Source organism: Hyperolius riggenbachi, chromosome 10 (genome assembly GCF_040937935.1).
Source record: "Hyperolius riggenbachi isolate aHypRig1 chromosome 10, aHypRig1.pri, whole genome shotgun sequence".
Taxonomy (NCBI): Eukaryota; Metazoa; Chordata; class Amphibia; order Anura; family Hyperoliidae; genus Hyperolius; species Hyperolius riggenbachi.
Genome location: NC_090655.1, coordinates 197,754,430 through 197,769,055, shown reverse-complemented (window position 1 = coordinate 197,769,055; position 14,626 = coordinate 197,754,430). Strand labels below are relative to the sequence as shown.

Below are 14,626 nucleotides of genomic sequence, written 5' to 3'. Positions count from 1 at the left end.
ACTGGCTCAGTCTAGGTTTGACCTGGAATCATTATAGCTGAGTCACTCTTCTGTGGAGTCTTTTCAGGCCCAAGCCTGCCACCTCCTGGCTCAGATTTCCTGCTTTGCATACTGAGAGCTGTGATGACATAGGAGAGGCTGCTCCTGCTGAGAGAGAAGCTCTGAACAGACAAGTGTGGCTGCAATATGATCCCTGTGTGCTCTGTGTGCACTAGATAATGATGATGACTGCAGTTTCATTCCTATGAGAGACACTTCCTACAGGCACTGCACATCATATCATGTCAGTTGAAAAAGCCATTATTTCCCACAATGCAATGGGGTTCACAGTAAGGAAACTGTCAGGACCATGGTCATGACATCACACTGTGGGAGGTGTTTTACCACAGTATCAGCCATACAGAAGTCCCTGGTGATCTATTTGTGAAAATGTAAATATTTCTCGTGGGAAAGGGGGTATCAGCTACTGATGTGGAAAAAGTTTCAACCTTCATTAGAGTTCCTCATTAAAGGGGTTTTCTGAAACAATTAAGGTGCATTGCGGATCGTTCAGAAACAGCCTTATCAGTCCATCGACAGTGCGTACACACGCGCTACTGTCGCCTGAAAGTCCACCCAGCGGGAGGGTCTGACGGACCCGTCGTTGGCGGCCGTAGTGCGTGTGTACACACCTTTACAAAGGATTAATTGACATGTTCAATAGAATGCAGCCTTCTTGGCCAAAGTAACTTAAGGACTAGGGCTTTCTACAGTGATCGGTGCTGCGTGGGCTCTCCAGCCCGCAGCACCGATCAGAATTGAGCCTTGGTGATCAGACTTTCCCACTTTTTTCCCCACTAGGGGGATGTCCTGTTGGGGGGGTCTGATTGCCGCCGGCTGTTTGTGATCTGCGGGGGGGCTCTTCAAAGCCCCCCTCCGCAGCCTTTTCCGCGCTCCCTGCCTTCCCGTTCCTCCCTCTCCCTCCATGGGCTGCGCAGGACGGATATCCGTCCTGCGCATTGAAGGATAGGCTTCAGCCCTATCATATGCCGGTGATCCCCGGCCAATCAGAGACCGGGGATCGCCGATCTACGTCATGGCGCTGCTGCGACGCCTATGGGTGTTAGCTGGTCCTTAAGTGGTTAGTTAAATCTGTTATGAATCAGACCAGCCAAATGCATAAAATCACCTTGTTGCTAATATACACGCATAGTAATTACTGAATCAACTTGAATGTCACTCACTGCACGATCTTTTTGTATATTGCTGGGAGGCTGCAAAGCACAGAATTTGGTGACAGGAATCTGCCATGTAAGATTTTGCTTAAAGAGTGTTTCCAGTTTAAAAGACATCAGAGTCTGTCATGACGGAGCAGCTCCCCCAATTCTCCACAGAAAGAGGCGTCCATGGTGTGTGCCATACCTGCATGCCTGTAGGTGAACCTCTGCAATTATAGCCACCCACTTGTTCCTATCGTCCTGAATGGCTGTATGCAGCAGTATTTATACATGAAAATGGAGGCAGTGGAATATGGAAAGACATATTGTTGCCCTCCATAAATATTTTATAGCTTGATATTTTTTTACATGTCTTCAGCTTAGCATTAATAATACATTCCCTTTATGCTATAAACCACACCTGAAATTCCTAGCAAGTTAGACAGAAGAATGTCTCTCAGGGCCCATTCAGACTTAGAAACGCAAAACGCCTGCGATTTTTGCTGGCGTTTTGCAGGAGTGATTTTTCCGCAATTTCATGCGGAAAAATCACTAAACACTGCGGCGATTTTTCCGCGATCGCGTTTAGTGCTTCTATAGCACTGAAACACGATCGCCGGAAAATCGCCTGAAAATGGTGCAGACTACGCATTTGCGTTTAGCGTTTTTGGACGATGTGCAGCGATTAGCGCAAATCGCCCAAGTAAGAATGGGCCCATAGGGTTTCATTACACTAGCGCTTTTAAAAAGCACTAGCGTTTGAGCGTTTTGCCGAAATTGCGGCAAAATGCTCTAGTATGAATAGGCCCTTAAGGTGCCCACTAACGATCCAATTTCTAGCAAAAAATCATTCGAGCAATCAGAAATTTTGATCGGATTGGTTGTAAATAATCTCTGTTGATGGGCACAATTGATTACAAACGATTATAAAAATAGTCGTTTTCTTGTCGGTTGTGATAGATAGGAAGCAAAGATTGGTTCATTGATGGTGTAATGAACAATTTCATTTCCAATCAGAATTATCTGATCACTCGAACGATTTTGGAAATTGGATTGTTAGTGGCCACCTTTAGGGAGAAGAGCAGAGAGAAGGAATGAGACCAAGACTGAGGCTCCTTTCACACTATGGGCTTGATTCACTAAACCGTGATAACTCATACCATGGCCGCTCTAGCGTTTTTGTGAACGTTTCCGCACGCAATCGTGAATTTTCATGTGCCATAGTGGCCAAAAATGTGCAATTGCGCGCAAAAACACTAGCACAGCCGTGCTATGAGTTATCACGGTTAAGGGAATCAAGCCCCATGTTGGTTGCAACATGGGGCAATGGACTATATAATCGCATCGAAATATGATATACCTGTAATTATATTTCAATGGGGTCTTTCACACTGGTACTTTTGCAGTGCAGCTTGACAAGACATTGCTTGCAATGCATTACAGGGTGACTCCCGTGATTCGGGGTGCGATGCAAGCATAAGTCTATGTACTGTATGTTGCACTGTGCACATCGCATCACACTGAAAGCGTGTGATACGACTTGTCAACACCGTTGCGGTGCGATCCAATTTCTGTGGATGCACACCACAACTTATCTAGTGTGAAAGTAGCCTCAAATCTGTTCTAACTTCACAAGCTCAATTGCATTCTTAGATACTGCAGAGAAAAATATGTATTGATTTACAAGTTTAGTGAGGACTGGAGGGCATAAGTGATACACATACAACAAGAACAGAAGAACAGCCTGGGTGTGTTAAAAAAAAAAAAAAAAGCTCTCGTGTTTGCTCAGGACCGGATTTACCATAAGGCACATGTAGGCACAGGCCTACAGGCGCCTTATGATAGAAAGGCGGCTTACTCCCTTCCCCGAGCGCCTCCCTCCTTCCCTATGGAGAATCCCGAGCAGAATGTAAATGAGAGGTTACTCACCCAGCTCTCAGCATTCCACAGACAAGATCTCTCTACAGTCAGGGGTACCTTTAGCTACTTAATACTGAGGTTACTCTGGCTACCCATTACTAAAGTGCACCTGTAGCTACCTATGACGGGCAAGGAAAGTAAGGGAGAAGTGACAGCTGGGCCAGCAAGCACATTTGTGCTGTAGTTTGGCGGGGGGGTTGTAGATTTGTGAAGGGCGAAGTTTAAGGTGCCAGGACAGCAGCGCCACTACATTCTGATATTACTCAGACATAGGTTTAAAAAAAAGTTTATTTGTGTCCTTACTAAAGAGAATATTTATTTGTTTTACTAAAGAGAATATTTACAAATCCCTCTTCCTATGATACAGGACTCTCATGAGACTCAATAAATGCTTGCCTTCTGTATCACCACTTTGCTGGAGAAATTGTGACCAATCAGGCTCAGCACAACATATTTTCTGGACCTGTCCTTTTATACAGTCTTAAGCTTAAGCTATACAGTCTTAAGCTACAGCTGTCCACACGTCCCGCCAGAAAGGCAGAGACGCGGCGGAAGCTGTTTGTGAATGGAGCATCCCCCGGCTGGATGCTCCATTCACTCGCGTAGGTCTCCTGTCGCTAGCCCGCATACTCACGTGGGACTAGCGACAGTTCCGGCGAAGTTGCGGCGACAGCTGTAGCCAGAGATTAAACATGGCAATCGCCTGGCGAAAGCTCCGACGGGCGATGGTTCGGGGCGCGCGCATCATACACACGGGCGACCTGTCGCCGCAACACACGCGTGCCACGTGGCCGTAACCCGTGTGTATGAGCCATTACTGGGATGAAGTTCTGCTAATTAAAAACCATACCGGCATTTCAGTGTCTGAAGATCTTTGGATATGTCTTTTGGCTCTCCCCTTCCCAAAACAAAAGCTCATGCTCAGCGCCTTCTCAATCACTATTTAACGAGATGCCTGATCCCTAAACATTGGAAGGATGTACAACCTCCTCCCATTACTAAAGTCCATAGTAGAGTACATTATATCTATAAGGTGGAATCACTACAAGATTGCACAATAATTTGGGTCACTTCAAAAAAATGTGGAGGGGTCTACTCTAGGGAGTTCTTGATAGATCATCAGGTCTATGAGCTATTTTTCCACATGCTGATGCTAAGTATAATTCACTTATTGTTTCATTTGTGTGAGTGAACTGGAGACACCTTTCTTTTTTCTTTTTTTTCTCTTCATTTTTCTTTTTCAACTTCCTTTTCTTCTTTCTCAGAGGATTTTGGTTGGTTTTCAACTATACATATTTCAAATGGTCAAGGTTCTACAGGATTATGACTTCAGACATGAAGTTTGGTTGTACTGTTCACTCTCTGTAATTTGACAGCTGTTGGACTATCTGTATTTGTGTAATGTCTCACCATGTTAATGGAAGACTTGCTAAGCCAGCTGTGTTTGACGCCATTGCTGTTTGCTATAGATTTGTTTCTTTAAAAAAATGAATACAACTTTAAATAGAAGAAAAAAAAAAATAACCATGGGGTCTAAAATCTAAATAAAAAAAAAAAACATGAAATAAATAGTAATCCCCTTTCTCAGTAGCAGCAACAGCCATATACAGGTATTTTGGTGGACACTATGGACTGGGTGCAAACAGGAAAAAAATATTTTACACATAGGCAAAGATATACTGAATGAAAATAATGTGTTTTTTTTTTTTTATTATTTATTTGATTTTAACTATTACATTTTCAAGCTGACGTCTTTGAAACTATATATAGCACGTTTACAATAGTGAAATCTAGGGGCTGTATGTATGTCAACAAAAATGCTCGGAATACAAGATAAGGCAAACATTCCACATCAGTGTGTTACTAGAGTCACATTACAAAGCAGCTAAACTACTCCCTATATTAAATAAGCCTTCTTAAAAGTGCAGAAAAAACTACTGATCAGAAAGGAACAAATATCTAGCGTTAGAAACGATTAGAAATAACTGAGGAGGCATAATCAGCATCCCCTGTAATAATCATGGTTCAAGACTACAGGGAACAAACCTATGCAAACAGGTTTTTTACAATCAATATAGACTTCAATGATCTTTTGGATTCAGGACCTACCAAAACCGAACTGCTACAGCCTGAAGCCCTCAAACTAATTTGAGGAAAATTTGAGCAACACTACTATTTCTCTCTATGGAGAATGCAAAATGTATGGAGAATATGAAATACCTTCTGTTTTAAGAACACAAAATTACATTTAACATTGCTGTTTAATAGAGGGTGTTTTGGCCTCTGTAAGTCCTTTTATACCTTCCAGGTAATTCTGGGTCACCATGAGCTGACTGGGTATTCGTTAGTACTGGTCCAACCAAGCCCTATCTTAAAGAGTCATAACAATCCCTGCCATGCACTGATGAAGACCAACAAGTCTGAAACAGGCTGCATGTGTGTTAATGATTAATGTGGCTCTATAAAATGTATTAGCTACAAGCTAACTATACACTAGCAGTTCTGGATGTGCAGCTTCCAAGGGCATAAAGAGATACTTTGCATATTTGATGCATCATGGGAAACCACAGTTATTCACTTACAGCTGAATTATTGCAAATACCTTCTGTTAAGAAGGCAAAATTACATTTAGCATTGCTTTTTGATAGAAGGCTTTTTGGTCTCTTTAGCCCCTTATACCTTCCAGGTGATTATAGGTCACCATGAGCTGCCTGGGTATACCTCTCTATGTAGATACATTACTAGGGATGCGCATTTGGATTTTGCGTAATTAATCTCCCTGGCGGTACGCAGTTGAAGTGGCTGCGTCCGTGGGAGGGATTTTTTTAAATTAAATGTTTTTTTTTTATGTTAGCTAGCACTAGGCTAGCTAACTATGCTGCCCAAGTCCCCCGGCACCTCAAAGACCCGAGCCCCCCCCCCCGATCGCTCACCCGTCCGCGATCCCGCGAGAACTGCAGCTCCGTCATGCACAGTTCCGATCCTCCCCATAGCGAAGCGAAGCCGGGTGCTGATTGGGAGGCTGCGCCATCGCGGGATCCCTGGGGGGTACACTGGAGGTGATTGGGGGCGATCAGAGGTGACCGGAGCGGCTTGAGCAACATAGTTAGCTAGCAAAGTGCTAGCTTAACAAAATGTAACAATTTTATTTTAAAAAGTCCTCCCGGGGCGATGCGATCCCCTGCGGCAGCTAGCCTGACACTGTGTCGGGCTTACCGCCAGGGAGGTTAAAATTTCCGAATTTACGAAATTTCTGATCAGAAGTCCGAAACTGGAGCTTGGAAATCACATTTCTGCGAAAATACTGCATTACTGAAATTCGGTAATTTCAGCCCAATCACAGAACTCGGAGGCAATGGACCAATCAGAGAATGCAGAAACAACTCGGAAGTATTTGGCCAATAAGAGCATGCAAAAAAATGACCAAAAACACATGACTCGGAAATCTGAACTATTGGATTTCTGTGGAAATACTGCATTACCACAACTCGGTCATTTTAGCCCAATCACAGAACTCGGAAGCATTGGACCAATCAGAGAATGCAGAGTCAACTCGGAAGTATTTGGCCAATCAGAGAATGCAGAGTCAACTCTGAGGTATTTGGCCAATCAGAGATTGCAGAGTCAACTCGAAAGTATTTGGCCAATCAGAGAATGACCCAAAAAACACTACTCGCAAATTAGAAACCGATCAAAAATCCGCAGAAATTGTAATCGGCATTGGCGGAAAACAACATTTCTGCGGAATCAGATAACGCCATTTCCGACCATCCCTATACATTACCTGCATCTGTCTGAACTTTGAACAAACATTACAGTTCTGTTTGTGAAATTTAATAGTTTTCTAAATAAAAGAAAAAGCATTAAACCTAATAAACAATTACAGCAAAAATTGAAATCATTATGATTTTGGGAAATAACAAAAAAAAGTTTAATTCCCATGAGCCTTGCTTAACATACCACTCCCAACAGCACAATGAGCAAAACGAAATACCAAGTACAGTCTGGCAGAAATTAATAGTACATTTACATTCCAACGAGCACCATTTATAGCCCGATGTTTATAATACCAGTTTCACAAGCACTATAAACACTCCAGAGCTCAGTGCCAATACAATATTCCAAAGGCAGGAATAAGATAATTACAGCATGGAGAATGTAAGAAATATAACTGAGAAACACAACTGAATCCAAGCCATCAATATGACAAATATCATTAGGACATGAAAGTGCTCAAGAAACCCAAATTTTTACCTTAATTAAGGGAACGATTATAATGTCTTCCCTGGAGACTTTCAGGGGTATTTTTGGGTCCGGATCTCCGGCCCACGCACCCGGACCGGAGCCGGACCTGAGCCTGACAGCACCATCCAGAACACAGAAACCAATGGGAAACAGAAGGCACAGAACACACTGCCTACAAACACCTGACGCTCTACCCCACTTCCTATGCGTATCCAAGTGTTCATTTTGGATGGGGACACATGGGCCAAGCATGTCTGGAGTGGAGCAGCAGTGACAGACGTGCTGGAGCTGTTTGGCAGAATGTCGGAGGTGGAGGTGAGGCCTACAGCGGAGGAACCTGATTCTACAGGTGCACCTTCTGCTGACCCCAACATTTTTTTATTTAAATTTCGCTATTTTTTGCCCACGGATCCGGATGGCAGCCTGATGCATACGGACCGGATCCGGATCGGAACCGTACGGTTGCGATCCGTATCAGGTCCTGATCCGATCAGGATCCGGTCCGTTTGCATGGCAAAACGCAAGTGTGAACGGGGCCTAAGTTAAAAAAAATTAACGCTTTCAAAACTATACTGTTTCCCTTTATTTAAAACAATGCAGGCAAAACACACCCCAAATTTTCAAACCTACATTACAAAGCGACACGGATAATAAATCTCCGAGCATATGCTAAATTTATGAGAACATTGAGCCACAAGAGTGCATGACTGAACAAGGAGACGTTGATTAGACTGAATTAAGTTCTTACATGTCACAAATCTTGGCATTGCCTACAAGATATAACACACCCTAGTGCATGTGACTCATCTTTCTACTATTCAATTCAATTTTTCTGAATTTGCACTTGAAATTGCTCTAGAGAAAATGTACAAAATGCTGATTAAGAGCACTGACACAACCCAATGCTGCTTTGCGACCAAACCCTTTCCGATCTTCAGGGGCCCATCGAAAAGCCAGCAGACTTCAATACTGGGCATCAGGGTCAACTCTGTGCTCTGTTTGTCCATAACTAACACAAATGAGGTACCATATTTTGACTCAAGAAGGAATTTGAACTGGCTCATCTTTGCAAATATTGTTCCTGTCAAACAGAGGACCAGGGAATGGGGGGGTAAGGGGGCAGGTAACAGTAAAAAAAAGGGCGCAGGAGGCTAGTGGACAAATCGGGCGCCGCCATTCACTCCCATAATAAATATCGTTTAATGGGCGCCCGATAGGAAAAAAGGGCGCCGGAGAAAAATAACGTTTTAAAAGCGGCGCCCGGAGACTTAATGTTTTATTACTGCTTCTCATGATTACACTTTATTTAATGATTTATACATTTTTTTATATTATTTTTAAACGAAAAACAGTACAATATTTTTTTCAAACATTATTTTTAAACGAAAAACAGTACAATTTTTTTTTTTTTACATTATTTTTAAACGAAAAAACCGCACAATATGTTTTTGAAACGTTATTAATGCTTATCACAGGGGGGTCTTAGGTTTAGGCACCAACAGGGGGGTCTTAGGTTTAGGCACCAACAGGGGGGTCTTAGGTTTAGGCACCACCAGGGGGGTCTTAGGTTTAGGCACCAACAGGGGGGTCTTAGGTTTAGGCACCACCAGGGGGGTCTTAGGTTTAGGCACCAACAGGGGGTCTTAGGTTTAGGCACCAACAGGGGGGTCTTAGGTTTAGGCACCAACAGGGGGGTCTTAGGTTTAGGCACCAACAGGGGGGTCTAGGGGTTAGGGGTAGGTACAGGGAGGGTTACTTAGGCACCGACAGGGGGGGTCTTAGGTTTAGGCATCAACACTGGGGTCTAGGGGTTAAGGGTAGGTACATGGAGGGTTACTTAGTAATTTTTTTTTAAACGTTATTATACGTTTCACTATTTAAACGAAAGATTAACGTTTTTACAATTGCCGATTTAATGCACATTATTTAATGATTTATAACTTTATAAAACATTAATTTTAAACGAAATACAGTACAATACATTTTTAAACGTTATCCATGCTTATCGTTTAAAACCCCGCGCCCTTTTTTCCCAGCGCCCCTTTTTAACGTACGCAAGGGGGCACCTTGAGAACAATGAGCAGCATCAGGACACACACAAAAGGGTAATCTACCCCACCTGGGGTACTTTAACCAAATCCCCAAGTATCCAAACATAAAAAAAAAAACAAATGACTTAGTTTAAAGAAGTAAAGTCTCTAAAGATATCAAGGGTAGAACAAGAAATATGGACCTCATGACTTTTTGTTTGTTAAAATGACCTCACTAGAAATGTAGTCATGTAATGTATTTATCAATACCTATGACATTGCAGCACAATGTAGCTGAAAAGTAACATCGCACTATAGCATTGCAGTGCAACCATACAGTCAGACATACAGTACAATGAAAGTATGCTTCGCTGCCACTGTAAATGCATGTATTACCCGGTTAACACACAACATATTGTGAATTACTGTGTTGGAACCTGCCCTGCCGCACTTGAAGAGGAACTTTAACCACTTAGCGACCAGCCAACGCCGATAGGCGGCGGCTGGTGGCTGTGTAGTTGCCATGGAAACGGGCGCTCCATGTCAGTTCACGGAGGGAGTCTCCGTGAACAGCCTGCAAGCCTCCGATCGCGGCTCGCAGGCGAAATGTAAACACGCGGGGAAGAAATCCCGGGTGTTAACGTCGCACGGCGCTGCTGTCACAGCAGCGCCGTAAAGGAGATCGGCGATCCCCGGCCTCTGATTGGCCGGGGAACGCCGCCGTCTGATAGGCTGAAGCCTATCAGAGGCGGTACAGGACGGATCGCCATCCTGTACCACCCATAGAGAGAGGGAGAGGGAGGGAAGGAGAGGGAGGGGGGAATAGCGCTGCGGAGGAGGCTTTGAGGAGCCCCCCCGCTACACACAGATAGCCGGCAGCGATCAGCCCCCCAGCAGGACATCCCCCTAGTGGGGAAAAAAGGGGGGAAGTCTGATCGCCCTGCCTGCCACACGATCTGTGCTGGGGGCTGAAGAGCCCACCCAGCACAGATCATACAATACTCATGCGGTCCTTAAGTGGTTAACCAAGGATTGTATTTCATTCCCCCTGATACCCCCCACAAGAAATCTTTACCTTTTCTGAAATAGATCATCAGGGCAGTATGCATGGCTGATATTGGGTAAAATCCTCCTGACAGTGTAATGTCCATGGTCCTGACAGTTTTCCATTTGAAAACCTCATTGCATTGTGGGAAATAACAGCTTTTTCCAAATGCCAAGCAAGCAATATCTCCCCCTGTGCATAGAACTCTCAGTAACAAACATTCCGTACAGATCACCTGGCAGAACTAAAGATGTCATCACTGGTGATAGATTTCAGAATGTACAGTAAATGGTGTTACTATGGATTTCATGGTGTTACTACGATTTCATACAACCACTAATTCACTATTCTTTAGCAATTCCTACAATAATCTTATATGACTCAGGCTTAGGTGGCAAGTGATAAAAACATGCAGTGGAATTCCACGCATTACATTGAAAATGGTTCCAGGTCTTGCTAGAGCTAGACTAATAAAAAATCTCTTGGCATTTTAACAAAAAAAAAAAATGATTAGAAAGTTGTCAGCAGTTACTGGCCTGCTAATTGGCAAATGCAGCATTCTGAGAGGTGTCACTTGTATTGACTGGCATCTTGGGTTGACTTGTGGGTGGAAAAACACCACCACACTCTCACCCACTGCAAGGCTCACAGGTTTCTGAATAAAATCTACAGGCCTATTAAATGTAAAGAAAAACAGAATACAGACACTACATTTCATGGGAAATAGTATTTGAAACGTGAAATCGAGAAATGTTACTGTATTTTTAAAATATATATTCATTCTGCACTGGATGCCAGCAAGGTATTTTAAGTTGGGAAAGGGGCATGTTTAGCATTCTTTTGTATCACCTCTTCTTTTCACAAATGTAAATGTTGGGAACACAGTAGAGATCATTTGCTATAATTTTGAGAGTGGATTGTTGACCAACTCTTGCCCAATATGGATCCCAACCCGAGCGCTGTAACAACAGCGCAGGAGATAGACTATAGCCCCACCATAGACTATACACTGTAAGTAACTTCAGCGCCGTCAGAAAACTGAGCTGAAGTTGCTCTTAAAAGACTATAATTCAGCCTCCAGCAATAGCTGTGAGCTGAATTACATCATTCCCCACTATCCACGTGGACGTGGAGGGGGAATAGTGTTTATGCAGCCAGGAATTTGTTCAGCAGCAGGATAAGCCATATACCGGCTATGTCCTACGCCCAAGTCTCCCGGCGGCCAATTAATATGTACGCATCCCAACCATCCATATTGTCTTTTGCCCTTCTCCTTCAATCATATGTTTTATTCTTAATTTTCTAAACCTTCTGACAATGTTATTTACGGTACCAAAGATGTTCTATATCAACAGAATAGAGAATAACTACAGAACCGTTCCTCAGAACAACAATTCCAAATACCCAATTCTGGCACATAGCTGGCAGGTCTGCCAGTAGCTACCTCTGCTTTTTCAGTCTCTTGATGAGATTGTGATCCTCACTTTATTAATCATTCACCCTCAAATATGTGTAAAAGGCCCATACCCACTAAACGTTTTTTACATGAACAATTTTGCGCCTCGGTTTTCTTCAATATCACACACCATCGTTTAACAAAAGTTTTTCGACCAATGTTCAACAATGGCCGATTGTGTGTGATAATCATTCACTTTGAACGACCGCAGTGATGGATCCAATCATGGACAGTCATTCCAATCACCATTGACCCCTGCATTAATTACCACAATCGGTCAACGATCTGTCAGAGGCGCTTGGTGTATTCCAGACCCTATGCTGTTATATACTCCCCATTTTTCATTGCCTGATGAAGCAGGATCACGCCTGTGAAATGCGTCACAGAAATTAGGCAGATCTCGGCAGGCACAGCTAATATCTAAATGTGCAAAACAGGCCAATCGGCCAAAGAGGTGCGCGCACACACTATACAATCAGCATCAATGTTGGGCTATCAAAAAATGTCCTTTGTTATAGCTAGGAGATAGGTAGCTGTTTTAACAGGCTTCCCCACTCAAAGACTACCCGTCTGCTAACCGTGTTAGCAGAGACCTACTGCTAACACAGTTGATCTGACATATTGCTGGTGGTGATGATTGTGGATTACCTATTTTGTTTTCATTTGCGTAATTTTTTAAATTTGTTTGTGCGCAGAAGGTCCCCCCCCATCCTTTTTCAACACAGCTAATATCTAACCCTTTGTGTTTTTTATGAAAGCAGGAAGTAGACACACTGCAGATTGATTGCAGGAGTTCTGTAAACTGTAACAAACAAAGGTTTTTCTTTAAAGTGGACCTGAACTCTTACACAGGACTGAAGAAATACATAGAGGAATGCACCCTGTATGAATTTAGAGAGTTTAGCCTGTTTATTACCCCCTCATTTGTGTCTAATCACAAGCTGTAATCTGATCTCCCCCGTGTCACATGACTGCCTATGGCAGAGATGGCAGATAAGGCCATATGTCTGCTTCCATGAATCAAGAAACAATGCAGATTTATTTTAGGATTGATATCAGGTGTAACAAAGACATTATTTTTCTTTAAAGGTTATTATGTAGTTGCTTATCTTTTAGAGCAGAGATGAAGTTCTGAGTTCAGGTCTGCTCTAAATGCTGTGGCTGCTTTGGAGCTTCTATTCAATACATTAAAACTTGATCCTGCACATCTATTCTAAGTCTTACCTGCAGATATTCTGAGACAGCACCCTCTTCTCTGGTTAAGGGTACCAGTTCTGGTTTTATATCACTCCCATGCTTGTGATATCTCTGAAATTCTTGAATATTTGGTTCTGGTGGTACAAATGATGGACTTTCCTTAGTTTTCGCCTGTGCTTTCTCTGAGTTCTCAGTGTCAAAATAACTGGCTTTTTCAGTTGATGTCAGCACAGGTGAAATAATGGTGGGCTTTTTAGTCCGCAAAGATACATTTTCTACCTGTTTCAAACCTCCATGAAGATTTTGTGAATTTTCTTCACTAATCACACCTGTTTGTATGTGCTGGTCAGAAGGTATTGTGGCTTGCGGACTTTCGTTTTTCTCATTCACTTTCTCTGGAGAACTTGTACCGGAAACCTTTTTAATGTCTTTGCCTTCGGGTGGAATACTTGGCTTTTGTGTCACCTCTAGATTACTATTGTAAGCAGTTACCTCTTTTTTAATATCTTGGTCTAGTTCATATTGTGTAGTCTGCTTAGCAGTTCCAAAATAAAGGTCACTTTGGGGGGACACTGATGACGGAGAACCTTCTTGTGATTTCTGGATTTTATCAGATTGAGAAAGCAACTTTTTGGAGTTGCCAATCACATATGAATTTGTCTCCACTTTGTCCTTTGCCAAGCTTAGGTTTGAGTTTTGGACATTCACATGATCACCATCTGTTGTTAATTTGATTGTGGAAGAATTGGTTGACTTATTAACTGCATTTAGTTCCAAAGGAACTCCTTCTCTGTCTTTTGACTCTGTGTCCTTAGTGCTTAAACCAAAGCCTTGTTTCTGGAATGCTGATTGGCTAAAAGAGAAAAAAGAAAGAAGGTTAATACATTATGAAAAACGTATTTATAAAGTACCAACATATTATGAAATACTGTACAATCATTATGGGATAAGTAGGAGAACGGAGCAAACAGTCTAAAAGATGGCACGACATAAACAATAGGAAGGGGAAATAGACCGTTGCTAATTGGTGCAGAATGGTTACACAGGAAGATGAGTAAAGATGAGTTTTAAGAGGTGGGTTTTAAGGGTTTGTTTAATTGTGCAGGAGCAAGCCTAATGGCATGATGGAGGAAAGTTTAGCTGCAGCCTTCAAATGTCCAGTTAGGGGAATAGGATGTCACAGTAGTCATAGCAAGAGATGTTATGCAGGTGAACTTGCATGATATAAAGATGCTTTGGATGAAACAAGAGAGGGGAATTGAGGAGAGAAGGAGTATGCAGAGTCAAAAGTGACATCAAAACATCATGCATATGGCTCGGGTAAAGGAATCTCTAATCTACAGTCAAGGACATGTCTAGGGAACATTTTGAAGATTAAGGATATGATATTTACTTTCGTTCAGTTTTAGTTCAAGTTGAGGTTTAGGTACTTAGACAGTATTTTTTTTCCAGGACAGAGGGTGAAAAGCCAGGAAAGAGAGGGACTCATCTGCATACAAATGGTATGGTACGCAATAGAAGGATATGAGCATGCCAT

The 14,626-nt window shown here is 42.7% G+C and overlaps 1 protein-coding gene across 3 annotated transcripts in view; it reads right to left on the bottom strand.

Annotated features, from left to right (window-relative positions):
- Positions 1 to 14,626, bottom strand: part of TNKS1BP1 (tankyrase 1 binding protein 1) — a 169,419-nt gene that overhangs the window by 79,747 nt on the left and 75,046 nt on the right. For all 3 annotated transcript variants that reach the window (XM_068255583.1, XM_068255585.1, XM_068255584.1), the window contains exon 4: positions 13,117 to 13,942. In XM_068255583.1, the coding sequence (XP_068111684.1) occupies positions 13,117 to 13,942 (826 nt within the window). The remainder of the gene's footprint in view (positions 1 to 13,116; positions 13,943 to 14,626) is intronic.